Raw genomic sequence first — 14,037 nt, 5'->3', positions numbered from 1 at the left:
AAAGCAAGACAAAATTAAAATATAACTAAAAATGGTGCGAGAAAAACCAGTCTTTCTTCTTGGTGCTTAGAAGGCTAAGGCGCTTCCTCTGCTACAGAGTCTGAATAATCCAAAACTTGCCAGGCCGGCTGCAGTCAAGGACACCTGAATGAATCACCATATCCTCGTTCAGGCTTGGCATCCCTAATAAAAAAATCTGAAGCTGGGCACGGACACGACACGACAAGTAGAAAATTCCACACTCGACATCAGGTGACGGGTCACAGGCAAACCACAGGCACACTAAAGAGATTACGTGAAATGACTTTCAGGATATGTGGGTAAAGTGTAAACGAAACATAATGAATTTTCTGTTTAGGCTTGGGCCCCATCTCTAAGATACGCCATCCAAATCTCCAAAGTCATCAACACTTCTAGTCCCAAGCACTCTGGAAATGAAAATGAAATCGGCCACGAAAGCGGCTGGGACCATCAAGTCCTTATAGTGTTTGCATTGCCAAGACGAGGCTTCTAGAGGTTAGCTGGATCCAACGCAAGCTCAAGACAGAAGTCCTGATCTTCTGGACAATTAGTGAATTCTCAGTAAGAAGCAGTCATTATCATTATCCAAATAAACTGTAGACACTTTTCGTGGCGCCGTTTCTGTGAGGCTCCGAAGTTCCCTGGTGTCTGGTGAGCTGGGTATGTGGCGCTGTCGCGGGGAAAGCTAGCCAGTTCTCTAAAAGTCAGGGCAGAAATAACACTTACCCAGGGTTTTCCTTATCAGGTAGAGCTGATCCACGTCAGATTTTCCCGGCCACAGAGGCACTCCGGACAGCAGCTCAGCAAAGACGCAGCCAATCGCCCAGACATCGACTGGGGGGCCATACTGTGTGTCCCCCACCAGCAGCTCAGGCGAGCGGTACCACCTGGTGGCCACGTAGTCTGTGTAGTAGTCACCTGGTCCAGCTGGTGAGTGAGGGAAGGTGGAAACAGACTAGTGGAAGTCCAGAATCCAAACTGAGCGGGGGAACTTGACCTCAGAAGCTTACAGCTGTTCAGATCACTGCTCTCAGTGCTGGCTGCTAGTTGCCATCACTTGGCCCTAGGAATTTTTAAGTTACTGATGCTTTGGCCTCATTCCAATCTGACTATCAGAATACTTGGAGAGGGCCCAAGGTTACTGTCAAGTTGGGAGCTAGGCCCCAGCCCCTCGCATCTATCCCAGCCCCAGGCCTGGTCTGGACTCCAAATCCCAGCAGCCCAGGGAGGGGTCAGGACCACTCCCCAGGGTATTTAAATGAGCCCCCAAAAGAGGAACACGTGGTCTCCCATTTCCTTCCTACCGGTGCTTGCGTTAGAGTGGTTCCCCCTGGAGCCACCCGAGAGCACAGAACTCCCATTAAACCTGGATATTTCTTAATTTGGCTTGTTTTGATTCAGCTTGATTGGGAATTTTGTGTCGGTAAGGAGCATGCGTTAGGAAATATTCTTAACTTTTACCAGTACAGTTTTTAAAGTTCCTCGGGTGTTAATCAGGCAGCCAAGATTAAAGACCACCCGTCTAAAGCATTACTTATGGGGAGTGTTAGTTCAGGGGGGAAGCGAGGCAAGGGTAGAAATCAGGAGGTTGGCATGCCTTATAATATATAATAACTCCTGTGGTACAGTTTACACATAGCCCACGCATCTAAACCATTGAGGGTCTATGCATTTTTAAAGTTATATCCCCTTCCAAAACTCTGCAAGAATGTTAATTTATAGCAAGATTATTTCCTAGGCAGAACACAAGAACGGGCCTTCTGTAGTATCTAGACCAGCTCTCATAGCAAGAATGTTTCTTTTACCCCAGAGAAAGCGGTACTCACTGAGAAGCCGTGCAAACCCAAAATCACAGAGCTTAATGACCGAGTGTTTCGTGATGAGAATGTTTTCCGGCTTCACGTCTCTGTGTATGCACTGGTGAGAAGAAAGCAAGACAGGAATGTTATGAAGGAGCCACCGTAACATCTACCGTGTGAGCGAGCAAAGGGCAGGGATATTTAGCACATGATGGCTACGTCACTTTAATCTTTCATTAGCCCATTGAATATGAAAACAACAGACTAGAGCTAGTACCATCCCTATAGACAGAATCATTTTAAATTCCTGAAGGACCCCAAAGACCTAGAAGTGTTGACAGGACAAAGGAAAGGAGAGGGGCTAGCCTCAGCTAATCAAGACATGTGAGACAACTGGTTACATTTGAATTTCAGATAAATGACTTTTTTTTTTTTCCAGCGCTGGAGATCAATCCAGGACCTTATCCATGCACTGCACTCCACCAGTGACCTCATACCGCATGCACTCTGTATTAGAAAGGGGAACTTCGTGTTTAACTAGGAGTCACACTTAACCTGCCGGCTGCAGGTGAAGGAGAAAGGACCGAAGGCTCCGAGGCCCACAGCCTGTAGCTGGAGCTACAGCGTGGTGCATAAGCAGGGTTCACCAAAACGCGGCCTGCTCGGTAAACAGGACAAGCCCTGGGCCTGCTGAGATAAGCAGGGAAGATTGGGCGGGAAGCCGTGCTTGCCAAGAGATCTCCCTTGCAGCTCTGACATTTGTCCTGACAAGATAAACAAGCGCAGGCTGCAGCCTCACCCTCTGGGGTGAGTCGCTAGGTGTCAGCTCTGTCCCACCGCACGGCCAGGGTTCTGCCGGCGCAGGCGGCTCCTGCACTGTGCAACCTCATCACCTGGTATCTAGCCGCGTTCTTTAACAGGGTGAAGCTATGCAGGCCTTTCTTATTAAACGACAATTTCTTTGAAAAAAAATAATCTAATAAACCTCTTAAGTCAACAACTTTTAACCAACTATTCCATTTAGAAATTAAGTTGGGACAAAATATTCCAAGGGTTTTCCTCTCTGCTGGGAAATGTCGATCTTTCTGCCGCCCAAGAGACTGCTGGCCTACCGCCTGAAACCCTTGGGGTTATCCTTGACTTTCTAGAATCTGGAAAGAGGACAGAGTTTCCTCGTGGGCCCAGCAGTTCCCACTCCAAAGGACGGTGGGGGCTGAGAGAGCAGCATCGGGCCTTTCCCACCAGCATTTTCATTCTGCAAAGGCTGGGGGAGGGTTAAGTTCCGCTATCTGCTTCTCAGTAACCGCTGGCTCCGGGGTCCGAAGTCCTTCACTAGCCATTTTACGTGTTGCTATAAATAGGCCCTTCCCTGAATGCCACGATGACATATGGGCAGAGGGACTCAGAAGCAAGAATGTGCTCTCGCTCTGTTTGGGAATTCCTTACAAGCTTCTGCACCCTCCCCCCACTCGGCACCCTCCCCAATTTAGCATCCCCCGCCCCCAGCGCATGGACGGAGTCTGGGGCTCTCTAGAGAGCTGTGTATGCTACGTGTCTTCACGTCCACAGCTCTTCCATCTTCCCCGCCAGGGCTGGAGAGCTAACTTTCTCATTCTCCCTCCTTCCTCCCCCCCTTCCCTCTGTGCCTCTTCCACTCTCCTTCCTGCCACCCCCATGCTGAAATTGGCTTGCTGGGAAAATGCTAACCACCAATGACAAGGACGGGGACTGTGGACTGTCCATGTCTTCTGCTGTAAAACGGTGCTTTTTTTTTTTTTTTCTCTCGGTGTTAGGAGCCAAACCCAAGACCTCATGCACGCTAGGCAAGAGGTCTTCCATGGAGTTCCACCCCAGCTCTGACAAAGATTCTAGGCTTCAGCTAATGAAAGCAAAATAAAAGCTGTTCTCTTATTTTCTTCTTGAAAAGCAACTTCAGAAGAAATTCACTTGGGCAGACTCTTAGAGATCTAACCCCTCAGGCTCGGGTGACCTGGGAGTTGAGCTAACAGTTGCAGTTCAATGGTACTCATGGCTAGAATGAAATTCTAAAATTACTCTCTGGGAATTTTGCATTTAGCGGTTGGAATCTATTTTTTTTTCCTTTTTGCTGTATTGATTCATGGGTAAGTCCATTGATGGCCATGCTGGGGGTCAAACCCAAGGCCTCACCCATTCTGAGCAAGTACACAACTGTGTTCCAACCCAGGAAGCTGGCATCCATGGCCAAAAGCAGGCAGCTGTAGCATGATTAATAAAAACTCAGACTATTTATTAAAATACAAATGAAATGCCACTACAGGTGGCACTGTGTGGGGCGGGAGAGCGCAGCAGGTTTTTCAGCATCTATGAAGCCTTGTCACCTGGGCTGCCTTCCACTGTGACTCTCTCCAGCCCAGCTGTGGCAAGGAGAACCAGAGGCAGCTTTAGCATTTTTATCTCACCAAAGCAGACACTAACACTTGAACCTTGGGCTTGGGACTCCACCCATGGAGCTGCAGCTGACCAGGCATGAGGGCTCTGGGGTTGCCCCTCCGGATTTCAAAGCCTTTTGAGGAAACCAAGCCATCACAGGCTAAGTAAGTGAGGGGCTTTCAGCTTCACATTTTAAAAGTTAAAAAAAAATGGGACTAGTTTCTTTAGAAATAATTTATTTAACTTTATTTTATATGCATTGGTGGGAAGGTGTCAGAGCCCCTGGAACTGGAGCTACCAACAGTTGTGAGCTACGGTGTGGGTGCTGGGAATTGAACACAGGTCCTGTGGGAGAGCAGCCAGTCCTCTTAATCGCTGAGCCATCTCTCTAGCCCCTAAGTAGTTTTTCAAATGTCTGAGTCATAAGAGCTGCATACAAAGGGATAGTTAAGCCAGGGATTTCAGCCTCTTATGCCGGCCAGGTTTATGAAAAATTATACCCACCAAGGTGTGACAGGAACTTTGAACAAGGCTCAGCCGTGGCTTATGGAAAGCCGCCCGAGTTTTCAAAGGAAAGCAGGAGACTTACGTTGTGCTTATGACAGAAATTTACAGCCTGCAGTGTCTGCCAAGTTATGTTCTTCATGAGATGCTCTGGTACCCTAATAAAAAACAAAACACAGCACAAACACATTCTTCATTCCCGCCGTGGAATGCAGCTCAAGAAACCCAGTCCAAACCAGGGCAGGCTTTGGTACTGAAACATCCCAGGAGACAACCCTCTTGAGACCCAGAGTGTTAACAGTGTGTGGCCAGCACACTGCTGGACGGGAGGGAAATCGAGCTAACAAACACAGATTTTTACAGGGAAGACTCATGAAAGCCCACAGGGATTTCAACGAGTATTTTTATCCTGGGACTGCCTGAAGCTTGAACTCCTCCTCGGTTTCTTTCTTTGTTTTGTTTCGTTTTGTTTTTTAGGAGAGAGTTGAGGCATGTTTTTTTTTTTTTTTGTTTTTGTTTTTTTTTTTGCTATGGTGGCCCCGACTGACCTAAAACTCAGGCTCATCCTGTATAGCTTCCAAGTGCTGGGATTACAGGCATGGGCCACCAGGCCCCATTTCTGTGATGCAGACCTTACTAACATAAAGTTAGTGACTAAACAGCCCGAACGACAATGCTGTGTCTTTCTCAGGGTACTCTAGACTACAGTCCTAAAGCAAGGACGTCCCCTGCGCGCAGCATCTCCGGATGCCTATTTGCACCGTTTGTTTCCTTTGAAGGGAGAGAAGTGAGGTTTTCCTGCGACAAGGAAGAGGTTTATGTGGCATGCCGTATAACTAAAGTTCAAAATAATTAGAGCACAGATAAGCATCACACTCCCTTCCCTACACACACCTCTCCTTGACAACCGCATCACCCTCACATCTTCCTGCTCCTTCCCCATCACAGCATCTAACTGGGCCACTTTCTCCATCCCTTCCTCACTGAGTCATGGCTGATTTAACCATGGCAGTCTGGAGCCCTGACAGCCACTGTGTGTGAACGGAAAGAGGCATCTCATCAGGAAAGAAGCATGTTAAGTATAGGGAAAGGAGTGATTAGAAAGAGAATTGCTTATTTTTGGAGACCACCCCCGGACACATACACGCTGGACTTATTATTTTTATGAATTGAAAATTAAACATTGTTGTGGCCCTCAGCCAAAGCTGCCGTGCAGACCAGGGAGGAAATGCACGTAGCTTTAAAGGTGATCACAGAAAGTCACTTCTAGCCCCTGGGAGAGGCCACAAGGCCACTGCTGTCACGGACCAGATGTGCCGGAAATCCTTTCAGGCAAATCAAAGGATGCTTGGACAGACACAGGGACAGTGGGCCGGAAATGAGGAGGCCACCTCCAGGAAGAGACAGTTTTTGGATTTGTTTTAGGTTTGTTTTCAGGCTTGAGGTAGCCTTTCACCAAATCCTCTTCCTTGTTCTAGTGACGTACAGGCACAAACACCAGGAAAACTCACCCATCAGGAAAAACGGCCTAGAAAGATACGAATAAGAAGTGGACTTCCAAAGCTCCCGGACCCATCTCTTGTTCAGAAAAACGCGTTGTACTTATTCACTGACTGTACAACATAAAGTCATAAGTGCCAAGGAACTGAGTCTCCAAAGACTTTTCCCAAGATAAATAATGCAAGAGGACTTATAACATCATATCATAAATATTCTTCTAATGCTGAGCACACTATCACACACTTCTCAGTGCTGACACTGTACAAACCACACAGTGGCCAGCTCCCTAGCTCCTCTTTCCAGGGAGGGTGGACAGGAATCCATCTACCAAGGAAGACCATAAAGAGAGCTGGCTCTCAGGCCTCCTTCCAGTGTATCTGAGCTATGCTCTTTCCTGGTTGTTGTTTGGAAACAGTGTTTCACTGTGTTGCCTGGCTGACCTGGCCTCGAACTCCTGATCTCTGCCACCTGAAAGCTGGGCGCCCAGCTGCACCGTGTTTTTTCCTTCTGCTTTGGGAAGCTTGTTTTACCCCAGAAACACAAATGACTCCTGTCTGCTTCCCTCTGAGGGGATGCTGAGGTGGTAGTGCGGGGGAGGTATGATTAGAAACATCTAATTTAGTGGTTAAGGGCACTAGCTATTCTCCCAGAGGTCCTGAGTTCAACTCCCACCACCATCTGATCTGGTGCCCTCTTCTGGTGTGCATGAGGAGAAGAGCACACATAAAACACATAAATAAGCAAAGTTAAAAAAAAATCTGATTTCTCAACAAGTATACCATCTTTTTACAGTTAGAGATAGATGTGCTGGGGAAAAATTATTAAGTATACCCAGAAAGAGGAAGACAGGAAACTCAGGAAGTAAGGAATTCAACTGCAGAGAAATTCAGGGGGGATTGCAAGAGCAGCAAAAGGAGATCCCAGGAGCACAGCTGGACATTAGGCTTTGACACAGGGGACTAAAGAAAGGGTGCAACAGGAAATAAGAAAGAAATGAATAGGGACGAATGGAATCAGATGTAGTGCCCTGCAGAGAAGTGGAGAGGCTATTTTAAAACTGGGGAAATTCTCAATAGGGTTAAGGCAATTTGAAGGGCAAAAAAAGATATTTAGAGAAAATGCAGTAAGAAAGTTCGCACAGTGGTGCACGCTTTTAATCCCAGCACGGGGGAGGGCAGAAGCAGGCGGAGCTCTGTGGGTTCAAGGCCGGCCTGCTTTATTATAAGGTGAGTCTCAAGACAGTGAAAGCTAGATAGGGAGACTCTGTCTCGAAAAACAGCAAAAATACAATATAAAACTATGATGGTATAATGGTACAGTATAGACTAGTTAATATTAAATTAATAATGTAAGCATTTGGAGAATTGGTATAGGGAAGCAGGGGGGATAATGATTTATGAGAATTAAATCTTCATCTGTCAAAACTGGGAGCCTACAGGGCCTGAAGAGATGACTTGCTGTTCTTGCAGAGGTTCCAGGTTCAGTTTCCAGCACCCACATGGTAGTATATAACCATACACAGCTCCAGTTCCAGCACCCACAAGATAGTATATAACCATCCATACACAGCTCCAGTTCCAGAAGATGAACACCCCCTTCTGCCTTCTGAGAACACTGGCATTCGCATAGCACACACATGTACATGCAGGCAAGACACGCATATACATAAAATAAATTAAATTTAGAAACAGGAAGCCTAGATTATCTAAAAATGTTAGGTTAGGAAATGTCAATGTCCCACTTTTTACACGACATTATCTGCTAATAATTTTAGTAGGGATTTTTCTCCTGGATCCATGAGAAACACTCATCAATGATTTGAAATGTCTCTATCTGGTTTTTGCATCAGGATAGAGTGGGCTCATAAAATTACTTGGGAAATGTTTCGTCCCTGTTTTCTAGAAGAGATTGGACAGGGTTGCTATTATTTCTTCCTTATACACTTGATAGACTTCACGCATAAAATAGTTTAGTAATAGAACTGAAGTTATAATAAGTTAGAGTTAGTTATAAGCAAAATATATATCTGTTTGCATTATGGGTGGTAATTTGTTCAGTTTGGGGAAATGTATACCTGAGAGTCCTGGTTTGAGAACTTCTAAAGGGAAAGCAAAGAAAAAGAAAAACCTATTTGTAGGAAAAATTTACAGTAGACTTATTTATCAGACCAAATGCTGAGAACTTCTTGAATATTTAGTAATGGAAGACTAGCTAGAAATAATATAACTTAATGTAATGATTTATATTAATAATAGGTCTAAAGATGATATTCCAATGCATGTAAAACATATAAAAGTGTCTTGGCAAAGCAGAGAACTCATCCCAGAACCCAAGGCATGAGACGCTTTCTCGGCAAAGCAGCTGGCAAGTTGGCCACTGTGGCCATGGTCTCCAGCCCTCCAGACAGGGGGCTTTGTCAGCACAACAAGACAGTGTCTGTTGTGCTACAGCGAGGTGAACAACCAAACAAATGAGCCAGCCCAATGCATAAAACCAGAGCAGCAACCCTATGTATAACAACATCTACGTATAAACCTTGACTACTGGCTTAAGGCTCAGCGATTTATGAAAAAAAAAATCAGTTTATAATCATTATGAGGAGCAAAGAGTTTGGGTGGGGGAACGGAGGCCGTCTGTTTTTGTCGCCACAGTGAGACAGTTTGGCTGCAACCACACCTACTTCTGGTGAGAGCCTTCTCCGTAGGTAAAATGCCTTTCATCAAATTTAACAAGACTGGCCATTATCCCAGCTAAGGTTTTCTTGCTCCCTTCCCCGCCCCCTCTCTGTCCTGATGGTAAGTCTGCGTGTCATTTGACTGGATCGCGGGGTGCAGAGAAAATCAGTGAAGCAGGCCGCTGGCTCTGTCTGTGTGGGGTTTTCCAGCGATAGCGAGATGACAAGGGTTCTGACCTAATATACGTAGGGTCATTAGCCAATGAACTCAAAATCTGAATAGACTACTGGGGGAGAGTGGAGCTGTAGAAAACAGGGCTTCTGTTGAAGGAAGTCCGTCACTGGGGTCATGCCTTGAAGGGCAAATGTTGACCCTTCCTGTTACTCCTCTGTTTCCTGCTGGTCGTGAGATAAGCAGCTTTGCCCTATCTCGACCTCCCCATCATGGTATCCTGCGTCGCTTCAGGCCCCAACCCATAGTCAGTCAACCGTGAGCCAGAGTCTCTGAGACCAGGGGTTTAAATAAGTCCTTCTTCCTAAAAGCTGTTTCTCTTAAACCTTTGCCACTGTGCTACGCACATGCGCACAAAGCACACACACCCATTTATCTGTCTCTGACTACCTGCGGAGTTTACTACACCTGATTCATAACTCCTTCCTGAAGGCAGGTCATAAAAACTCAGTCTCCCATCCCCCTACCTCCAACCCTCGTTTCTGTCTTAGAGATAGGTGGTCACGAAGAAAGCCACCGTCCTCATCCCCAGGGGCCCTGTCCCGGATTCTGGAGGAATGAATGAATGAATCACAGATAAGCCAAGAAGAATCTCAACAGACAGGTTCTTGTTGAGTTCCCTGAGCAGTCACTTAGCAACCGTGCCTACTCAGTGGAGTTCCCATCAGCACCCGAAAGGGCAGGGTTTGCAGAGCCTGCAGAGGACTGAACTTGTGGGGCTTCCTGGAGAATGGAGCATCTACAGAGGGCGTGGACTCCATACACCTCTCATGCTTGACCCTGTTTGTCGTTTGTGGTCTTCCTTTTTTTTTTTTTTTTTTGGTAATAAAGCAGCAAATTGAGCAGACATTTCCCAGGGGTCTGCGTGTTGCTGGAGTAGATGACTCAAACCCAAGGATGAGGTAGGTCGTGGGGATCCTGCTTCAGGCAGTTGCTCAAAAGCAGAGGTATAATAACCTCGGCTGTGGCGGGTTTCTAAAGGGGGGCAGGCAGTCTTGAATTGTTCAAGTCGGGAACATGTGAGACTTGTCGCTGCTTTTGGGTAGACAGGGAGAGGATTGGATTAGATCAGGGGACACCCAGCAAGCTGCTTTCTGGGACACAGTTAATGATGTGTTTGTTACATGGGCAGATTATATGCCGTTTGAGGTTCCAGAAGGCTTCTGTGTTGGTTACTGTATAAGAACAGAGGGAAATGGACCAACCGTGAGCAGCCGCATCCCCTGCAGTGTCTCGCTGTACCACACAGCAGCAGAAATTACACTAGCGAAGTTGCATTGAGTGCTACCTGCAAGCTCTGGAAAGAGCAAATATCGACACAGAAGATGCTCTCTCGTTTTAAGACATCAGAGGCAGGCGGATCTCTGTGAGTTCAAGACCAGCCTGGTCTACAGAGCTAGTTCCAGGACAGGCTCCAAAGCCACAGAGAAACTCTGTCTCGAGAAAAAAAAAAAAAAAAAAAAAAAGACATCATTCCTCAGTGCTGATGACTCTCTGAAGGGGGGCGCCTGTCTTCTTGCCTCTAACATTCTGGATCGTGAAAAGCCTGCTTCATGGACGTTAACAAGTTGCAAGCAGCTTTAATCTCATTTACCAGGTCATGACAGATCATATATGAGCAATGTCACAGGAAGAGTGAGTTCCTGGACAAAGCTGAGAAGAAATGTGAGAAGAATCTTGTCCTCTGGCTACTGAGTCAGGACACAAGCCGGGGTCAGTCCACTATTCCACAACTCTGACCTGCGAGGCACTCTCCATATTTCCCCAGCCAAGGAGTAAGAGAAAAGAATGGGCTAATCTTCCCTTACCAGCTTCTCTAAATTCTCCCCATTTTGAACCGCATGCTGCCTCCACCAGGAAGCCTTTTTTCTTGACTCATTTTCAATTCTAACTCCCATGACCTACTAGTAATTTTTCTCTCTCTCCTTCCAGTCATAGCAAATGGCTCCAGGGATAATCGCATCATTGCAGCCGGCCGCTCAGGAATCCAGTGAATTTTATGTGCTATTTCCTCACCCAGAAGGTTCCTTCCCCTGGAGAAACTGCAGTGGCCATGCTCTAGCCTGCACCTTCCTTACCCAGTTCTTCCTATCCTGTGCCACACATACAGCAGTTCCTTCCGGTTACAGCTTCCTATGCCTGTGCCTGCGCTCTCGACTGGCGCTCACCTCAAGCTCAGTTTCTATCACTAGTACCAAAGACGTCCTGACTAATGCAGCGAACCAAATACTCAGGTTGTTTTAGTTTTTTTCTACTTTTGTGCTCCTTCCTTTCTTTCTTTCTTCCTTCCTTCCTTCCTTCCTTCCTCTCTCCCTGCCTCTCTTTCTTACTTATTTATTCATTCATTCATGTATGTATACATGCATGTATGTATTTTGAGGCAAAGTCTTGTTGTGTAGCCCAGGCTGGCCTCAGACTGGTGATCCTCCTGCCTCAGCCTCCCAAGAACTGGAATCACAGGTGTGCATCCCCATTCTTTAGAAATGCTTTCTTCTAAAGTCCAAGCTGCTACACTTCCCTAGTTGGACACAAAGTATCTCCTCTCCTCCTTCTTCTTTCAGAGAGGCTGCAGCAACTTCAATGCAGAGACTTGGACCAAGGACGACAAGGTTTGTCTCTTATGTTATTATGTTACTCACGAGTTCTTCATGGAAATGACATTGTAACTTATTTCACACTTTTCTTTTTTGAAATTTCTGGCCTGTTAACCCAGCATCAGAGATACAGTGATCATTACTTTTGTTTACTTGGTTTTTTGATTTTATTTTATTTTGTCTGCTTTTGAGACAGGGTTTATGGCTCAGGGTGGCTTCAACCTGTCAATTGTCTTATTTCGCCATGCATGGCTTCTTATACAGCCTTAAAAAAAAGTCCCCCATGGCTACTTTCCCTCATGACTCCTTGTGAGCTTTGCTTTGTCCGTTTCTGTGGTAAGGGATGGCCACTCACCCTCGCTGGTATCTGTCCAGCTCATGAAGCACTGTGTGGTCGCAATACTCAAACACCAGGTGAAGCCTCCGCTTCTTCCGGAAGACCTCCAGGAGGTTGACAAGGTTAGGATGCTTGAGTTGCTGAAAGCACAAGAGGCAGGATGGTAGTAAACCTGAGTTGTGAGCATCTTTCTCGGAGTTCCAGTAAAAATCAAGCTGTTTCCCTTCAGGGGTTTCATTTTGTATGTGGAAGGAGGCTGCAATCAGGATCACCCAGTCTCTCTTCCCGGGCTGTTTCTCAGAGACTTAGAAGGGAAATGTGATTGGGACACGCGTGGGTTATGCAAGCAAAGAGATCTGAGAAGACTGGCTAAGCAAGGGACAGCTGCTCTAGTTAAGTATCCTCTCTGAGGAGTTCTCCCAGACTGCTCCTGTGCCCCTGGGTCAGAATCCCCAGAGGCTTCAAACTCTCATAGTATTAAATAATAAGCAATTACTAATGTGTGATTAGTAACTGTTTTCACTTACTTGTTTAATGTGCTCTGGTTTCATGGATACCTTATACATAGGACAGATAATTCCAGTAGAAACCCCTTCCTTCCTCTTACCTTCTCTTCCTTCCTTCCTTCCTTCCTTCCTTCCTTTCTTCCTAAGATAGAGTCTCTCTATTATGCAGCTCTGGTTTTCCTGGAACTCACTCTGTAGACCAGGCTGGCCTCCAACTCACAGATATCTACCTACCTCTGCCTCCTGAGTGCTATGATTAAAAGCGTGGACCACCATGTCTGGCACATAAATCTTTTTCTAAAGAAAAAAGAGATTTGTAACAACACACACACACACATACATGCGCACACCCTCCCAGTCAATTCCCTCTTTGTAGTGCCCATTCTTGCTTTATAACCAATAACTACCATTAGCGTCTACTTCATTATTGTTTGACGGTTTCTAACACTGGCACTTTGCACCTCTTTTTCCAAATAATCTTTGACAGTCATTACTTTTCTTGTTATGGTGGCAAATACCTGACAAAAAACATCTTATGGGATTGCTTGGCTTACAGTCTAAAGGGATACAGGAGTATGAGGTGGCTGATAACATTGCCTGACAGTCAGAAGGCAGAGAATGTCACAAAGTGGGTCTGATCTATAAAACCTCAAGTCCCTCCTCCATGGATCCTGTGACCTTCCTTGCGAGGCTCCAGCTCCTAAAGGCTCCACGACCTTCCAAAACAATGCCATCAGCTGGCGACCAAATGTTCAAGGACAAGAGTCTCTTGGAACATTTCACACTGTAACCCAACAGCTACGAATGGTTTCCTACAAGGATTCTGTAGTCAAGTGTTATCTATATCATGCTAAATTTTCTCCCTAATAGAAAGTAGCATGATAAACCAGGCAGTGTGAGCACAGGCCTTTAATTCCAGCACTCAGAGACAAAACAGGTGGATCTCTGTGAGTTCAAGGCTAACTTGGTCTACAGAGCAAGTTCTAGGAAGCCAGCACTATACAGACAAACCCTGTCTTGAAACAGCCCTCCCCTAGTAATAAAATTCATACAATCCAATTTGTAAGCATTTAAAAATGCATAGGAGCAACATGAATTGTGTTTAGAGCTCCTTGGAGCATCGCACATGGATAAGCAGGAGGCCCTTTCTTCACTGGCTTCCAGCTGTCACCTGCTTGCCTAGGCACTCTTGCCTTATCCTAGGCTTGAAGAGTTACAGGCAATCGGCCACGCGACTGAGCTCACATACCAGAGGAGAGAACTGTAGGAATGGGGTGCAGTAAGGAAACTACCAAAATGGAGACTACTGAAACGGCCTTTCCATTGGGGGAAAGGTTTTTATTATAGGAGAGAGAGAGGAGAGAGAGAGAGAGAGCGCAGCCAGAGGTGTCTGGAAGATGCCAGAGCAGAGAGAGAATGCAGACTTGACACGGCTGGACTAGGGAAGCAGGAATAGCA

The 14,037-nt window shown here is 46.2% G+C and overlaps 1 protein-coding gene across 3 annotated transcripts in view; it reads right to left on the bottom strand.

The window, feature by feature from the left end:
* Window positions 1-14,037, bottom strand: part of Cdkl1 (cyclin dependent kinase like 1) — a 43,147-nt gene that overhangs the window by 10,603 nt on the left and 18,507 nt on the right. For all 3 annotated transcript variants that reach the window (XM_041658444.1, XM_041658446.1, XM_041658447.1), the window contains 4 exons: window positions 12,092-12,213; window positions 4,822-4,894; window positions 1,848-1,938; window positions 748-948 (listed from right to left, as the gene is read on the bottom strand). In XM_041658444.1, the coding sequence (XP_041514378.1) occupies window positions 748-948; window positions 1,848-1,938; window positions 4,822-4,894; window positions 12,092-12,213 (487 nt within the window). The remainder of the gene's footprint in view (window positions 1-747; window positions 949-1,847; window positions 1,939-4,821; window positions 4,895-12,091; window positions 12,214-14,037) is intronic.

This window comes from Microtus oregoni, unplaced genomic scaffold (assembly GCF_018167655.1).
Source record: "Microtus oregoni isolate MIOR12 unplaced genomic scaffold, Mior012 000009F_ref0000495, whole genome shotgun sequence".
Taxonomy (NCBI): domain Eukaryota; kingdom Metazoa; phylum Chordata; class Mammalia; order Rodentia; family Cricetidae; genus Microtus; species Microtus oregoni.
The sequence above is the reverse complement of the archived record's forward strand: the minus strand, read 5'-3'. Positions and strand labels throughout refer to the sequence as shown.